This window comes from Podarcis bocagei (genome assembly GCF_964188305.1).
Source record: "Podarcis bocagei genome assembly, chromosome: 8".
NCBI lineage: Eukaryota > Metazoa > Chordata > Lepidosauria > Squamata > Lacertidae > Podarcis > Podarcis bocagei.
The window spans coordinates 56402786-56417507 of NC_138133.1; the positions used below are offsets into that span (position 1 = coordinate 56402786).

At 42.9% G+C, this 14722-nt stretch overlaps 1 protein-coding gene across 1 annotated transcript; it reads right to left on the reverse strand.

The window, feature by feature from the left end:
* Positions 1-2127: 2127 nt before the first annotated feature.
* Positions 2128-14272, reverse strand: GGH (gamma-glutamyl hydrolase). Its single transcript, XM_081205008.1, has 9 exons — positions 13547-14272; positions 11002-11116; positions 10461-10511; positions 9070-9154; positions 8472-8610; positions 4754-4860; positions 4441-4531; positions 3756-3893; positions 2128-2498 (listed from the first exon to the last, which is right to left on the reverse strand). Exons 1-9 carry the CDS (start codon positions 13692-13694, stop codon positions 2377-2379), a joined length of 996 nt encoding a protein of 331 aa, XP_081061134.1. The 5' UTR covers positions 13695-14272; the 3' UTR covers positions 2128-2376.
* Positions 14273-14722: the final 450 nt, after the last annotated feature.

Here is a 14722-nt window from a genome sequence, read left to right on the forward strand (position 1 = left end):
GGAAACACATGCTCTTGTGGCCATTTGGATCTAGTGCAGAGGTCCAATGATCTCCAAGAACAAAATGGCTTGCATCAGACTTTTCAGCAAAATGGGGCTCAAGACGTGCAGGGAGCAGAAAGTCCATGCACGTTTCAGGCAAGAATCCAGGCTTCCAAACTGGCAAATTGCTTCTGGTATATGAAAATCCTATCTCTGATATTACTGTTCAAAAAACTTCATCTTGGAATGTAATCACAATGCTTAATATACACATACAGTCAATTGAAATGCGCAAATTACAGCTAATAGCACCTGAGCTGCAATCCAAGCAAGAGACACCTGTCATTCAGTAAAATCTGCATGCATTCTATGTGAACAAACTCTTAGGTCTCAATGTGACACATCACCATCTTAGATGAGGTATTCCGTGTGTGACTTCAAAACTGCAGGTTTTGCAACAAAAAACAATGTTTGTAAATCTTATAGGGCAGGTGCTACCTTTTATCCCATCAAGTATTAATATAACTAATCCCATTGTATTAAAGGCTGTTCTCAGTTAGCTGAAAGTAAGCCTCAGTAGACATATGCAGGATTACATCAACTTAGGCAGTTTTACTTAGCACCAGTGCCTAGGCTATGCAGAAGTGACATTCAGGTTGGAGAGGCAGCACAGGATCCAATTTGTAAGGAAGCAGTTGGGTAGAAGTGGCGCACAGAAGGGCAGGCACAATAATACCAACAAGGCCTGGCGTAAAGGGCCTCTACAGCAATGGTGAAGCTATGTCCCAGTGTGCAGAGGAATTGTGAGGTATTTTAAATTTAAACTTTTACTGGTGTTTAATCCCAGAGGAAGGGACGTGGGTGGCGCTGTGGGTAAAACCTCAGCGCCTAGGACTTGCCGATAGCATGGTCGGCGGTTCGAATCCCCGCGGTGGGGTGCGCTCCCGCCGTTCGGTCCCAGCGCCTGCCAACCTAGCAGTTCGAAAGCACCCCCGGGTGCAAGTAGATAAATAGGGACCGCTTACTAGCGGGAAGGTAAACGGCATTCCGTGCGCTGCGCTGGCTCGCCAGATGCAGCTTGTCACGCTGGCCAAGTGACCCGGAAGTGTCTGCGGACAGCGCTGGCTCCCGGCCTCTAGAGTGAGATGAGCGCACAACCCTAGAGTCTGTCAAGACTGGCCCGCACAGGCAGGGGTACCTTTACCTTTACCTTTAATCTCAGAGGATGGGGTTCTGGTTTCAATTTGCTCTTAATTGCTGTTGTATTTTTATTGTCCTTTAGTTTTTTTATTGCTGTTTTAATATATTAAGTTGTTGTTACTTTTCTGTCATACACTGGCTTGGAATGCTACATCAAAGGCTGTATAAAAATCCTTCAAATGAATGTGGCAGGGACCTGTTCAGTGGGAACCCCAAGGCTCAAGTTCTCTGAAGGAAGAGCAAGAAATAAAACATGTGGTTTTTTTAAAAAAGATAATTTTTTTTTTAGGGAACATTCAGATTGTTTCCTCAAGTAGACCTTAAGAAGGGAAACAGAAGAGAAGAAGGTATCTTGATCAGTGGCGTGGGTGAAAGTGTCCAATCCAGACCTGGAAAAGCAGCATGATTTAAAGCACAAAGAGAAAGTAAAGGAAGAAACCACAAGAGATTAGTCTATGCTGAATTTGGGGAGCCAGGGGAAAAGGAAAGACAAACAGGAATCCTTTATGTACTTTCAAGGGGAATCCTGTCCTTTATCAAAAGGTTGATTACCTGCACATGTTTATATCAAACCAGTAATAATACAGTTTAATATGAACAGAAATAGATTCTCTGATCATAATGAACATTCATTTGCTTCAAGCCACATGAAGACTGGCTTCTTCAATATTTTCAAATAAATAATGTTTTAAAATTCACACTGGTGCACAAAAAGGGGACTTAACATTTCTCTGTCATGTGGATTAAAAAGTGCTAGCAGTTACAATTACAAGACCCGTCTGCAAACAAGCTTAGAGCATTTACCACGCAGCAATGCTGTACCTAAGGTGAGGGAAAGCGTCTTGAGTTTCATGGTGTCTGAAAGGTGGGATAGAGTCCTAATAAGTTTCACAAAACTTGTGTAAGGGTTGCAGCTGTTGTCCTCACACTGAACTACTATGTTGTCCTCACACTGAACTACTAATTTGAGACACATGGACTTCAACAGGGTTTTCAAAGGGGTTCTTGTCGGCTGATTGTGCCACAGCAGAACAAAAAAAAGTGCAATTCAACAGAGAGGACTGGAAAAATTAGGAGTTTGTAAGCAATCTTGTCATCTTGGCTCTTCATAATTCACTGTGTGTGTTTAATCCCGAAAGATGCCACAGCTACATCATTTCTAAGACCGCCTCTCCCCTATTTCTGGCTGGAAAGTTAATCAAAGAAATAAGCTTGATCAAAGGAGGAAAATGGCCCTGTGAAAACGGGGTTAAAATTATAGATCAGTGCGTTGGTCTCCTCACTTTTGTTGGGAAAGCGGTGGTTGCTCTTCCGGGCTGCAAAACATTGAAGAAATATGGATTACGTCTATGTTATCAATTGTGAAAGAACAAATTTTGTCAAATGCACTTTAGCAATCCTAGACTAAATGTAAGACTTGGGTCACACAGGGAATTAATGGTCTCCTCAGAGGCACTTCCGGGAAGTGCCAGCCACACACAGGTGTCCCTCTCTCTTAGAAGACAACAAAAAATCCCCCCCTACTTTTAAGCGCTAATTCTGCTACACAAATGCACACAGGATGTATGTTCTGCTGAAATCAACCTTAAGAAATTAGTCTAGAAATTAGTCCGGGTTTTCCCAGACATTTTTACCAATTTTCAGAAATTCCGCCCCGACATTCTTTTCAACGGACGAATCCTGGATATGTCCGGAAATCCTGGATCTATGGCAACCCTAAGCTAGTGTAGTCCTCTTGACACCAATGATATTGGGATGGAACAAGCAGTTTGAGTACTGCAGCTTCCAATCCAGACCAATTCTTCAGTATTTATTAACTTGAATGGCCACTCTATAACTTATGTTCTGTGGGTAGCTCACAAAGTTTGAAGAGTAAAACATAATTGAAAACAATGAAAGCAGCAATTTTTTTTTTGTTCTTTTTCTGGCCTATATATAGTAAAACACAAATCGTAAAGACTAAGAGGCATTGTAAACACTCAAGTTGGATAAAAAGGCCTGGGTAATTAAAAGAAAGAGATGGTAAGGATGGCACCAAGCAAGCTTTTCTGGGGATGTTGTTCTAAAACCAGCATGTCAAGAGCAAGACAACCCTAGAAGATGCCTGCCTTACTTTACTACTAATCTCAAAAATTCTACAGTTCCTTTGACTAGGTCTCTCTGCTCAATTGTTAAGATCAAAACATTAAGGAATGCATTCAGTGAAGTTCTGTTGGTGCAAGGAAACCCGTCTGTGCAACAGAACTTACCTGCTCACTCTCTCAACCCTCCCCACTTTGCCTAAGCTGATCTGGGGTTCCCCCGACCAGGTAGAGGGAAGAGAAAGTCCTGCGAGCAAGTGGAGAACAGGACTTCATGGGATACGACTCTAATATTGACCCCCGCATTGCGTGGATAAAAGCTGGCATTGTTTTGTCTAATTTTTCTTTAATCAGAATATGTGGTTGCACTGCCACTAACTATTCCAATTTATATTTTCACAGCTTAGCTGTAAGAAAAAGCTGCCACTCAACATACAAGCGTTTCTCCTTTCAGGTGAAATTTCACAACTGCCATCTAAAAACTTTTAATACCTTCACTGACTAAGAAGTCAGCAATGTAGTATGCGACTTTTACAGCTGCCTTGGAATGTGGAATGCCTGTTGAGTTCTTCCATTCATATGGGTTTTTTTCTGGATGCCATTGGACGCCGTACACAGGGTATCTGTGAGCTAGAAAATAACCAATTGGTTTCCATCAACTCATGCACATAAGACAAGAAGTTTCTCTTAAAAGTTTGGATGTAGAATTTATAGTTCTAAACAAGATTATAAAGGAATTTCACACAAAATATTACCATTAACAACAAGCATTTAAATAGAGCTTGGGTTGCGTCCAAAACACTTCATGGACATTATCCTTGCATGCTTCCCAAGACAGATGGATGCCGACCAACAACCTTACAAACTCCAAGGTAGGTCAGGGCTATTACCTCCATTTCGCACTGAGACAGAATGGCCAGCCACTCAGTGAATTTGGTGTGGAAGAGGCAATATTCAGGCCCAGAGGGAGAGAAGAGGGGTGGAAGGGTAGAACTGATGGAGCAATGAAAGGAGGAGGAGGAGGAAAGTCCTCTGTAAGCTGCCAGTTCAGATCTCTGGCAAGAGTAACGTGTCACACACATAGACACACCCCAGCAACCCACTGGGCTAGGAGGGAGGAGCATGCAGCCCCCCACCCCCAGGAAGAAAAGGCTTCTGCACTTCTGATTTACATTACCTTCCATGGTAGATATGAAGTCCACGTTGTTATGAACATTAGTTGTTAAGATCTTATAGAAGTTGCGCAACTTCTCATTATTTGTAAAATTCTGTAAGAGAAAGGTTTTTTATTTATATTACAAAATATTCTTTTGGATGGGGTACTTTTATCCTTCTACTAATCCCTCTCCTATTAACATGTGCGTCTGTCCTGCTGCTACTATTTACACCTTATCTCTCACACCTTAGCATGTTGCTTTGTGAGGTCATAGCTGTAGAAGGCAGTTTGGTATATTTTAAATTAATGTTTTACATGCAAACTTTAAAAGTACCTGCACAGAAAGGCTCCAGAAGTGGAAGTTTGATGTCAACGGTTCAGAAGCCATCTGTTGCAACAAATCAGCAGGAAAATCCTGGAATATTCCACTGTTTTTGGCATCTTATACCAAAAATAAAAAAGGCAAGAAGAGTTAACATTACTACCTGCAGCATGCCCACTTGTTTAAAGCATGCCTGATCTGCAAGAGCTCAGGTAGCGCTTAGAAAAACTGAACTGATGTCAAATGACACACACACAGATACACACAACAGTCAACAGCAGGTACCACATTGGTATCCTTTGGGGGTACCTTCCAACTCTACAATTCTATGGTTCTATGATACTGGTGTTTATTTTGTCAGTCTGCATTTCTTAGTGCAGAAAGTATTGATGTGATTTGTAGATATCTTTCCTATTCTACTTAATTCAAGAGGGTCCTGGAAGCTTCTGTGTGAAAGAAACAAGCAGAAGGTTCATGATGATCCTTCAGAGACACTGAGTACAGCTGGCTTAAAATGGTTCTGTTATCTCTTCCATCAAGGTCATGCTGACTATAAAAACAGGCCAGAGGGAAGCGTGGGTTTTGCTTTTCTCTTTCTTTCTCTTTTCCTGGTGTGGTGTTCTGTATAGAGTTATTGTAAGTTTAAGTTAAGTCTGCCACAACTGGATTTCTTACGGACAGTGCCAATTCTGAATGTATTGGATTTGTGACCATTATGCTCATTTGCCTTCAGTAGCAGTAAAACTCTGTTGGATGAAATATTAATTGCCTCTGTTCTATTTTTTAGGAATCCTGCAACATTTTAAAGTTTTTACTCTGCTGACTATAAATTGGAATCTACTCTGGATCAATACTGAGAAAAATTTCCACGACATATTTTGCTCTAGGAGGCTTAGTTTGGTCAGTATCAAGTAAACGTCCAGAGTTAATGCAAAATTATATTGCTTTTGTTAAATGAGCCACCATAGCTGCTAGCTAGAGGGCCATGAAAATTTGTGTCCTGGGCTTTTTATACTTGTCTACTCATCTACTGTCTGGAACCAAAGTGGGACATTGGTTGCCAGATGTGAAATATTTTGACATTATTTTCAACTCTCCCTCCCCACTACATAGAACCCTTTATCAAAGTGTAAATCATAAAACAAACTTCATGAAAAAAAACTCTTTAAACATTGTGTTGAACCAAAGGTGAATTGTTCCAGAAACTTTGCTAACTCCATCTTGGTAGTCAAGATAACACCACAATTAATTGGCTGTTGTTGCGGCAACAAGTTCATACAGTCAAACCTCGGATCCCCAACACCTCTGTTTTGGAACGTTACAGCTCCCGAATGCCGAAAACCAAGAAGTAAATGCTCCGGTTTTTGAACAATTTCGGAAGTCAAACATCTGACGCAGCTTCTGCTTGAGTTCAGGAAGCTCCTGCAACCAAATGGTAGCCGTGCCTCGGTTGTCAAACATTTTGGAATCTGAACGTGCTTCCGGAATGGATTACATTCAACAACGGAGGTTTGACTCTATATGTTTATATTCACTTGCTTTTATATAAGCTAGATGTTATCCTCATCTGTAGGCCTGGGGTGCTGGGCTCTGAGCCCAGAACAGGGAGCTGTCTGTAAGGTTTGGGCATTTGCCACCTTTGCCCTCACCTGGGCAGGTGAAGCAGTGGAAGTCGTAGGAAAAGGGACGCAAGCTGCTTTGTTTATAAATTGTGAATGTTTGCTTGGGCACAGACAAGTCATCTCCTTGCTGCAGAGTCCGTCCTGCATCTGCAAAGGCTCGGAGACCTGGCAGGCTGATTTGCTGTAAGTCTACACCTTCTCTAATAAAGCACTAGTACTGATCACTCCAGCATTTTTGGCATCGTCCTTTGGTACATCTGCACCCAACCACTCCCATGAGTCCTCCTTTGTGCCAGTAGTTCAGGGCATGCATCCCTCGTTGTTTGTTTAATACAAAGCAAATGCTACCCAATCTGCTAAATACTGTATTCAGAGTCATATTCTGGGTCATATTCACTTTAGTGGAATGTATTATGACGCATAGATTCAGGATTAACTCAACAAGAAGACAAGCCACCTATTAATTGCTGGAAGAAGAGCCACACCAGGATTTGGCTTAGGACCTTTCAATGACACAGTCTCTTATCTAAGAACATCAGCCCAGCTTGTTTTCCTGCATTGGCCAATCAGATGCCTCTGGGAATCCCACAAGCAGGGCATTGAGGGCAACAGCTCTCCCGCTATTGTTCCCCAGGAACAGGAATTCGGAGGCACGCTACCTCCAAACCTGGAGGTGGCACAGCATATAGTCATCAGGGCCAGTAGCCATTTCCTTATTAACACATTAGTGCAATCCAGCATCAGCCACACTGTATCCCATTTGCAGTTAATGGAGGTGGGTTAACCATGCTGCAGTGCTGCAAGGAGAGAGCTGTGTTTATTTTAGTAGCAGGGGCAGGAAGGGGTATCCTACTGGGCTCCAGGACAGAGGAGAACAACCACTCAGGCTTCAAATAAACACAGGCTGAAAAATGGTGGGGAATGCTCAGCATCTAAATGTAGTTGTTTAAGGCAATTAAAAACAGTAAGGCTTTTCAGAAATCCATAATCATTCCTCTAATCACTGACAGCATTACAGGCACTGTCCACAACACTTGCGCCCTCATGTTCCCCTTGTGCTTTGCAATGCTCAGAACTGTAATAGAAGCACCACTTTTCAGCGGGGGGCGGGGGGGCGGAGTTGCAATGTGAAGGTTAGAAAAAAAGCAACATTCCTTCCTTAAAATGCAAGAGCTTAAGGGCGTTCCTTTTGTGGTCAGCATGTAGGAACCATGGGTTTAACCATACCAAAATTGTTCTGGGAAAACCCTCACTGACTGCTAATTTCCTGCTTTGCACAATGACTGCTGACTTCCTGCTTTGAAGGAAGACGATACACCTGCTATGTAACACCACAGGTCAGTGCTAACAAAAGTGGAGCTGCCATGTGAAAATTAAATATGAAAAAGACTGCAGTGTTTAAATCATTTCCCCCCCTAATATTTCGACATTTTGCTTATAACCAGATACAGGTCTGATCTGTAGCATTCCAGATAAAGAGTCCCCCCTCCCAGTTCACTGTAATTTTCAAACAGAGGCTCAAGAAGTAACAGCATCCCACACATTATGAAACTCTTAATTTCCACAGCTGCTCTAAACAGCTAGCAAGTGTCATCATTAGCTCTAAGGAGACAGAGCCATTACTCTGGCGTTGGGGCCATCAGTGGCTCCAGGCCAGCAGTGGAGAACTTGTGGCCTTTCAAGTGTTGTCAAACTCCCACCAGCCCCAGACAGCATGTCTAACAGCCACATATTATGGGAGCTGTAGTTCAGCAGCATCCAGAAGGCCACAAGTTCTCGACCCTTTTCCTATCCTTTTCTTAGAGTCCCCTAAAACTCATTATACAGCACAGCTGAACCAACAGCAACAGTCTGCTCCAGCAGAGTTCATGGAGCCAGACTACAATACCAAAGAAGGGACTCTTTCACCAGACCCTGGATTCTACTATCGATCTCCAGCGCAGCACAGTATCAGGCCTCTCAAGCTTATGAGATAGAAGACTAAACATCTCCAGGACCTCAGAGCTTAATGCATTCTCAAAGTCATTATTTCACTTTGACTCGCAGAATTTATTATCACCCCCCCCCCGTCATAAGTCTTCTGTGAACTGAAACTCTTGAGTTTTTACCTGGAGTAAAGTTCAGCGGCAATGCAAAGCCATCCGTATTAGTCCAGGTGAGCAGGTCTTCCCCGCAAGTGAGGACGCTAAGCAGCTGGTGTCCCAGGCATGTCCCCCACACAGGAAAATAGTCCCCTCTATCATTAGCCTGGAAACAACAATAAGGGGGAGAAATCAATAGCTACAGATCCTAGACATTTATATTCCCCATTATTTAACTACCTAGGAAGATAGCAGGATAGTTCCTTAGATTTCCTAATGTGCCCCCAGGTCTCAGAGGGGTTGGGGACTCCCCATACATCACCAGGATAGAAACTGGGGCAGCTCAGTTGGTAGAGCATGAGGCTCTTAATCTCAAGGTTGTGGGTTCAAGCCCACGTTGGGCAAAAGATTCCTGCATTGCAGGGGGTTGGACTAGATGACCCTAGATGAGTCTATTTACATCTTACAGCCTAGTCCCAAAATCATGCACATAAAGATAAGGCAGAGTTGTATGACTGCCCACATGCCAGCTAGAAAGGTGTGAAAATAAGAGGCACCAACAACTGTCATTCCTCAACATTGCCAATGCCCCAATGCAGACATATTGGCATGCTCCAATATTTACCACTAGTGCTTTATTGTAGAATATCTTTGCAACTCTGGCAAATTCAGAAGTCTCAAGGCTAACACCACCTCCGGGATAGAGAATCCTAAGCAAACAAAATGACAACACTTTCGTCAGCAGCAATGAACTGCCGATTGGTCACACAAAGGTAACATGGATAAACCTGGATTGTAATCACGGAAGGATCTGCAATACAATCTTTAAAGAAAAAGTGACATACTCAAGTACTATAAGGAAGGGTTGTTCAGACAGTCATCGTGGAACACGGTGGGAGGAGCAGGAAGATAGTAGTTGGAAATAAAAACCTCAATTTCCAAGTTGTAAAGGTAAAGGACCCCTGACAGTTAAGTCCAGTCGCGAACGACTCTGGGGTTGCGGCACTCATCTTGCTTTACTGGCAGAGGGAGTCAATGTTTGTCCACAGACAGTTTTTCCTGGCCAAGTGGCCAGCATGACTAAGCCGCTTCTGGCGAACCAGAGCAGCGCACGGAAACACCGTTTACCTTTCTGCCGGAGCGGTACGTATTTATCTACTTGCACTTTGATGTGCTTTCGAACTGCTAGGTTGGCAGGAGCTGGGACCGAGCAAGGGGAGCTCACTCCATCATGGGGATTCGAACCGCCAACCTTTTGACCGGCAAGCCCTAGGCTCAGTGGTTTACACCACAGTGATGCGAACTCCATTATTGCATGAGCATTTTTCCATAACCACATTTGTTTTTCAAATGGTTGTTACCTGTAATAAGATCACCGATGATGAAAGGTGGGTTGGAAATTGTGTAAATAAAAAATAAAAATCAAGTGGCTAGCAGCTGTGAATGCCAAATCAGCTCAAATAAATTTGTGTGGAATATGTAGGCAAATATGCACTTTTCATTAGAGGAAGTATCACCCAGGATTCTGTTTAATACGCCTTTTGACAAGAAACCAATGTTAAATGTATATGCTATGCCTGCCACAATAACGATTTGTTCTGTTTGTTTTCATTTCAGCTGGTCTCTTATTCTGGTACTGACAGCCCCACATTTCTGCTTGGAAATGCTAGGAACTGCACACTCAGGTTATAGAATACACAGAATTATCACCAAGCAGAGCACAAAAATGCCACCAGTACAGACACTATTATCAGTACACTATTATCTTGACATCTTTTTCATTATCTATTAACTTCTGTAACACTTTGCATATGGCAATGTACTTTGCAAACCTTATCATCTTCCCAACAGCCTTTCAAGGTAAACTGCTGAGCAACAGACACCCAATGAGATTCAAGGCCTGATAGAAATTGGAACCTGAGTCTCTGATATCGTCTCAGTTGCCTTCCTTCCACTTCACTGCTCTTCACTTTTACTACCAGTAGCAACAAAACAGATGTTCATTAGGACGCTTACCCATTGATAGAATTGAAAATCTTATCATATTCTTCATCTGAACGATTCAGTCTGGAGGAATTAAAAGGAAATGAAAAGTTGCATTAGAGATGTATAGCTTCCCTGCATCAGTTTAGAATAGTTTTTAGTACAGTACCTAAAAGGTTAACGCCAATTTCCTGTGCTACAATTTAAATTCATGTTAAGTCAGTCCCTAGTGCAGACTTCCTGGAAAGTGTCATTAATCAGTCACATCTATGTCCTCTAAGCACCTCAAGGCAGTTTACACATTTCCCCTAATCTTCACAACAACTTTGCAAAGTAGGTTAAGGTGACAGGTTGTGACTGGTCACCAGGTGAACTTCATGGCTAAGTAGAATTTTGAACCTGGATCTTTCCAGTCCTAGTCTAACTCTTGAACCGCTACAATGCAATTGATTCACAAATACACCCATACTGAAGAGTGCTAATCTGCTTCTACCCTAAAGACTGGCAAATATTGTCCTGAGAAAATTTCTACTTTGCACTGCAGGATGTGAGCACATTATTCACACAAGCTTACCTGATTGGTACTACCCGGGCTCCAGCAGATTCAATAAACTTCACATATGAAGCCCCAATGTAAGAACTTCCAAATTTTTGGAAGCTTTTAAAGTCAGTTTCCTGTGCTAATATTCCTAGAAAGATCCAGAGGAAAAAAGTTAGGCATCAGTGAGGTCACAGGAAAAACTGAGATGCCGCTGATAAACTAGCAGTAGGTGGAGTGTGATGATTAATTTAATATTATCTAAATTTGAATCCAAGAAAGAACATGGTGTCTCATAACATCACAATGACAACCCAGCAGCAGCAGCGGGGTAATTACTTGTTCAGATGGTGTTAAACACAACTATATTTAAAATTGGTTTGCATGTTACTCATTTTATACTCAGAAAGCATTTATGTGAAAGCAGGAGTAGATTCCTTTTGTAAACTCCTTTGGGGGGGTTGTTTTTGTTTTTTACAAGCAAACAGTATAGAAATGATATGATATAAATAAATTACATACATGAAAATTGCATGTATGTCTCACTATGTGTTTGAGGAAGTACACCCTGAAAATCTGTGATAATCAGACATGACTGTCTACAAATGGATTTCATGCTACGCTTAAATACTTTCTATATGAAATATGGAATAGCCTGTAAGTCAAAGGTCTGCTATATTATCATGAAAGCAAATTTTTCATACCATATTTTAAAGTACCTGCATTATCCTTTTTAAACTGACTTGTTGAAATACAATACACTTTTGACTGCTTGAGTGCTTCACAATTTGACGCACACAGCTGAATGCTTAGATCCAGACAACAGACAAGTTCCAGCAAGCATCCTATCACACTCTCTATATCAGAAATATGTTTGTTTTTTTTAAAGGAATTTAGAACCAGCTTTCCAAAAGTTCACAACCCAGACACAGCAGAACATGATACCAGTAATTTATGCAATGCTGTCAACAAGACCCATTGCACCACAATTGGGAGGGGGGGAGGTTGAGGCATTCCAGGTTGCCAGCTCATCAACTTGGTGTTGAACAGGCACTTCTTCCTTCTGGAATCAAACTGCAAAATGAGGAGGAGGAGAAGGTGGTGGTGGTGTGTGTGTGTTTTACAGAAACCTTAGAACGAGGAACTTTATAAATTTATGGGTAGTCACACTCTCTCCAAAAATCACTGTTACTGACATAGTTTCCATCAGGGAGTATAGAACAGGGATGGGCAGACTTTAAGTTTGTTAGATCTACTTTGCTTTTTGCTAGAATCCCTATATATACCACAGAGCAGATCTGCCCCTAAAGTCAGGCACAGAAGACTCTGAATGAGTGTTCAGGGTGCCTCCAGTAACATTTTAAGCCCAGGAATTTGTTCTAAGTACCAGAACTGAACTGAGTTCACAGTCCTTTTGCGCAGTCCTTTTCCACCCGATTAGCTTCCTACTTTTCAGCAAAAGTCAATCTGTTGCTCTTGTAAAACAACTGAGGAGTCAGAATCCTTACCAATCTACTTACTGCAAATCTTCTGGATATCTGCTACATACCCTCTGCCAACAACCCATCACAAATCAAAATAAATAAAAGTCGCTAAAAGGTGGATTTTCAACACACAGACTTTGCTTAGTCCAAAAACATATGGAGGACAGCCAATTGATAAAGGCCTCATTAAAGATAGTGAGCCTCTTTCAGAAATGACATTCTTAGTGTTGTTTCAAGATTTCTACAGAGGTACATTTCCCCCAGTAACAGGTGATGTCTGGGTGAATGTGTTGTCTTTCACTACTTGCACAGATAGGCTAAAATCATTATTACATCAATCGAAATATTTTGAAGACTAGGACCATAACCCTGTGCAATTTCTCTAGCAGCTGCTGCTAATGAATTCACTGGGGTGGCTTACTTCCAAGTAAACATACCTATAGGAACAGGCTGTCAACCACGGGAACACATGAATTCTTGTACCCCCTGAAATGAAGACGCTGGAAATGGCAGGAAAAATCAAAAAAGTATTCTAGAAGCTACAGCTGCCCAAGACACCTGAAAGATGCCATGTTTACTTGCTTGTTTTAATCTACCAGTGAAGTCTCGCCAGTGACAGGTGAATACTGATTGATCTCGAACCAACTGCGACAAGGCGGCACCTTGCGGATCTTCCTACTCAAGCCTAGGTCATTTGCTTGGAAAGTAGCACTGCATTTAAGAGCCGGGATTCGTGGAAGACTTCATCCGAAACAACTGGGGTGATAAGAATCAAGTGCGAAAGAGCCACCTGGTCTCAAAAATAATCCCCTCGGGTGATCCCAGTGCAAGCATAACATTGTTATTTTTTAAAAGCAGAAGTTGGATGCTCATCTGTCATTCATGCTTTAGTTGGTCCCTTCCAACTCTACAATTCTATGATTTAAAGGTGCCCGACCCACCGAGCTAAAGGAGGGAGGGAGACTTTTTGCATTTCTTTTATTCCCCCCCCCTCTCCTCTTGCCCTCGTCCACATTCCCTGGCAACAGGACTCTTTCTCTGGCTCTTTGGAGAATCCCGGGGATCCCCCCTTACAAGCGCAGAGCGCGGCGACTCACCGATGATGGGTCTCTCGTTGATGATGGCTTTCTTGTTCGCGCCCTGCAGCGAGAAGGGCAGCGCGGCGCCGCAGAAGAGGCCCAGGAGGCAGCAGGCGCCCAGCGCGCGCCCGAGTCCCGCCCAGCTCGCCATGTCCGCCCGCAGCATTCAGCGACCCGAGCCAGACTCCGCGCGCGACGCCCTTCTTATGGCGCGCGCCTCTGCCGAACGCTCAGCCCCGGCGCCGAGCGGCTTGGCAACGCCATCCAATCAGGGCGCATCTCGGCTGGGCGGCCGCGGCATTCTGGGAAATGTAGTCCTCGGCAGCCGTGACATTCTGAGAAGGCGCGCTTCTTCGCCGCTGCGCCTTTTCTTCCTCGTTCCTTCTTTGCCGGCAACGCAAAAAGAGGCGGAGGAGGAAGAGCTGCTGGAAATGCCTGCGTGGGAATCGGTGCGCGCGGGAGATTTAGGCCGGGTGGGGTTGTTGGAGTCAAGATTTTATTTTGTTTATGTCCATCTTGCTGTTCGTGATATTATACCACTCTTTATAGATCTCGTTATTACTTGTGTGGGGATTGCTTAATTTCGTTGTGGGCGCTTTGATACGGTTTCTTATGAGTGCATTTGGGTAATTATGTAAATGTTGCCATGCCGTAAGCCGCCTCGAGCATGGTTTTTAACTATGGAAAGGCAGCATGCAAATGACGATGATATCTAGGGGGGTTTCTAGGCAGCCAGTAAGAAAATCGCGTAGGAATAAAGGGCAGTTCTGCCCAACAAACTTCCTTGACATTTATTTGGCTTAGTACTACAGCCTAGCAAACTGGCCATTGTGTCATAAATGGTGTAGCACACCTATAACGAATGATGAATTTTAATAATCACCATTTGGGTGTGTCAATGTTTATTCATATTTAGAAATAGTTCCTTGAAGACATAGTAGCGCTGCTGTTTTCTGTGGAAGCAGTGTGTTCGATTTGTATTTGTACTGTATAATGTACAGAGAGAAGCAATAAATGGACTGTTCCCCCAATAGGACATAAGAAGTAATTGTATCCACCTAGACCTGTATTGGAACTGATGCTTCTTCACTTGTTCATAAATGATATGGGATCAAGGGAAGCAGCGTGGGAACCAAGTTTGCTTAACTCAGCACTGTAAAAATGGGGACTGTAAAGAGCTCCAAAAGGGTAACT

Coding starts and splice junctions, on each gene's coding strand:
- GGH (XM_081205008.1), bottom strand. CDS start 13,694: ATGCTGCGGGCGGACATGGCGAGCTGGGCGGGACTCGGGCGCGCGCTG. Junction 11,117..13,546: donor CAACGAGAGACCCATCATCG/GTGAGTCGCCGC, acceptor GGATCTTTCTAG/GAATATTAGCACAGGAAACT. Junction 8,611..9,069: donor TCTACAATAAAGCACTAGTG/GTAAATATTGGA, acceptor TGTTGTTTCCAG/GCTAATGATAGAGGGGACTA.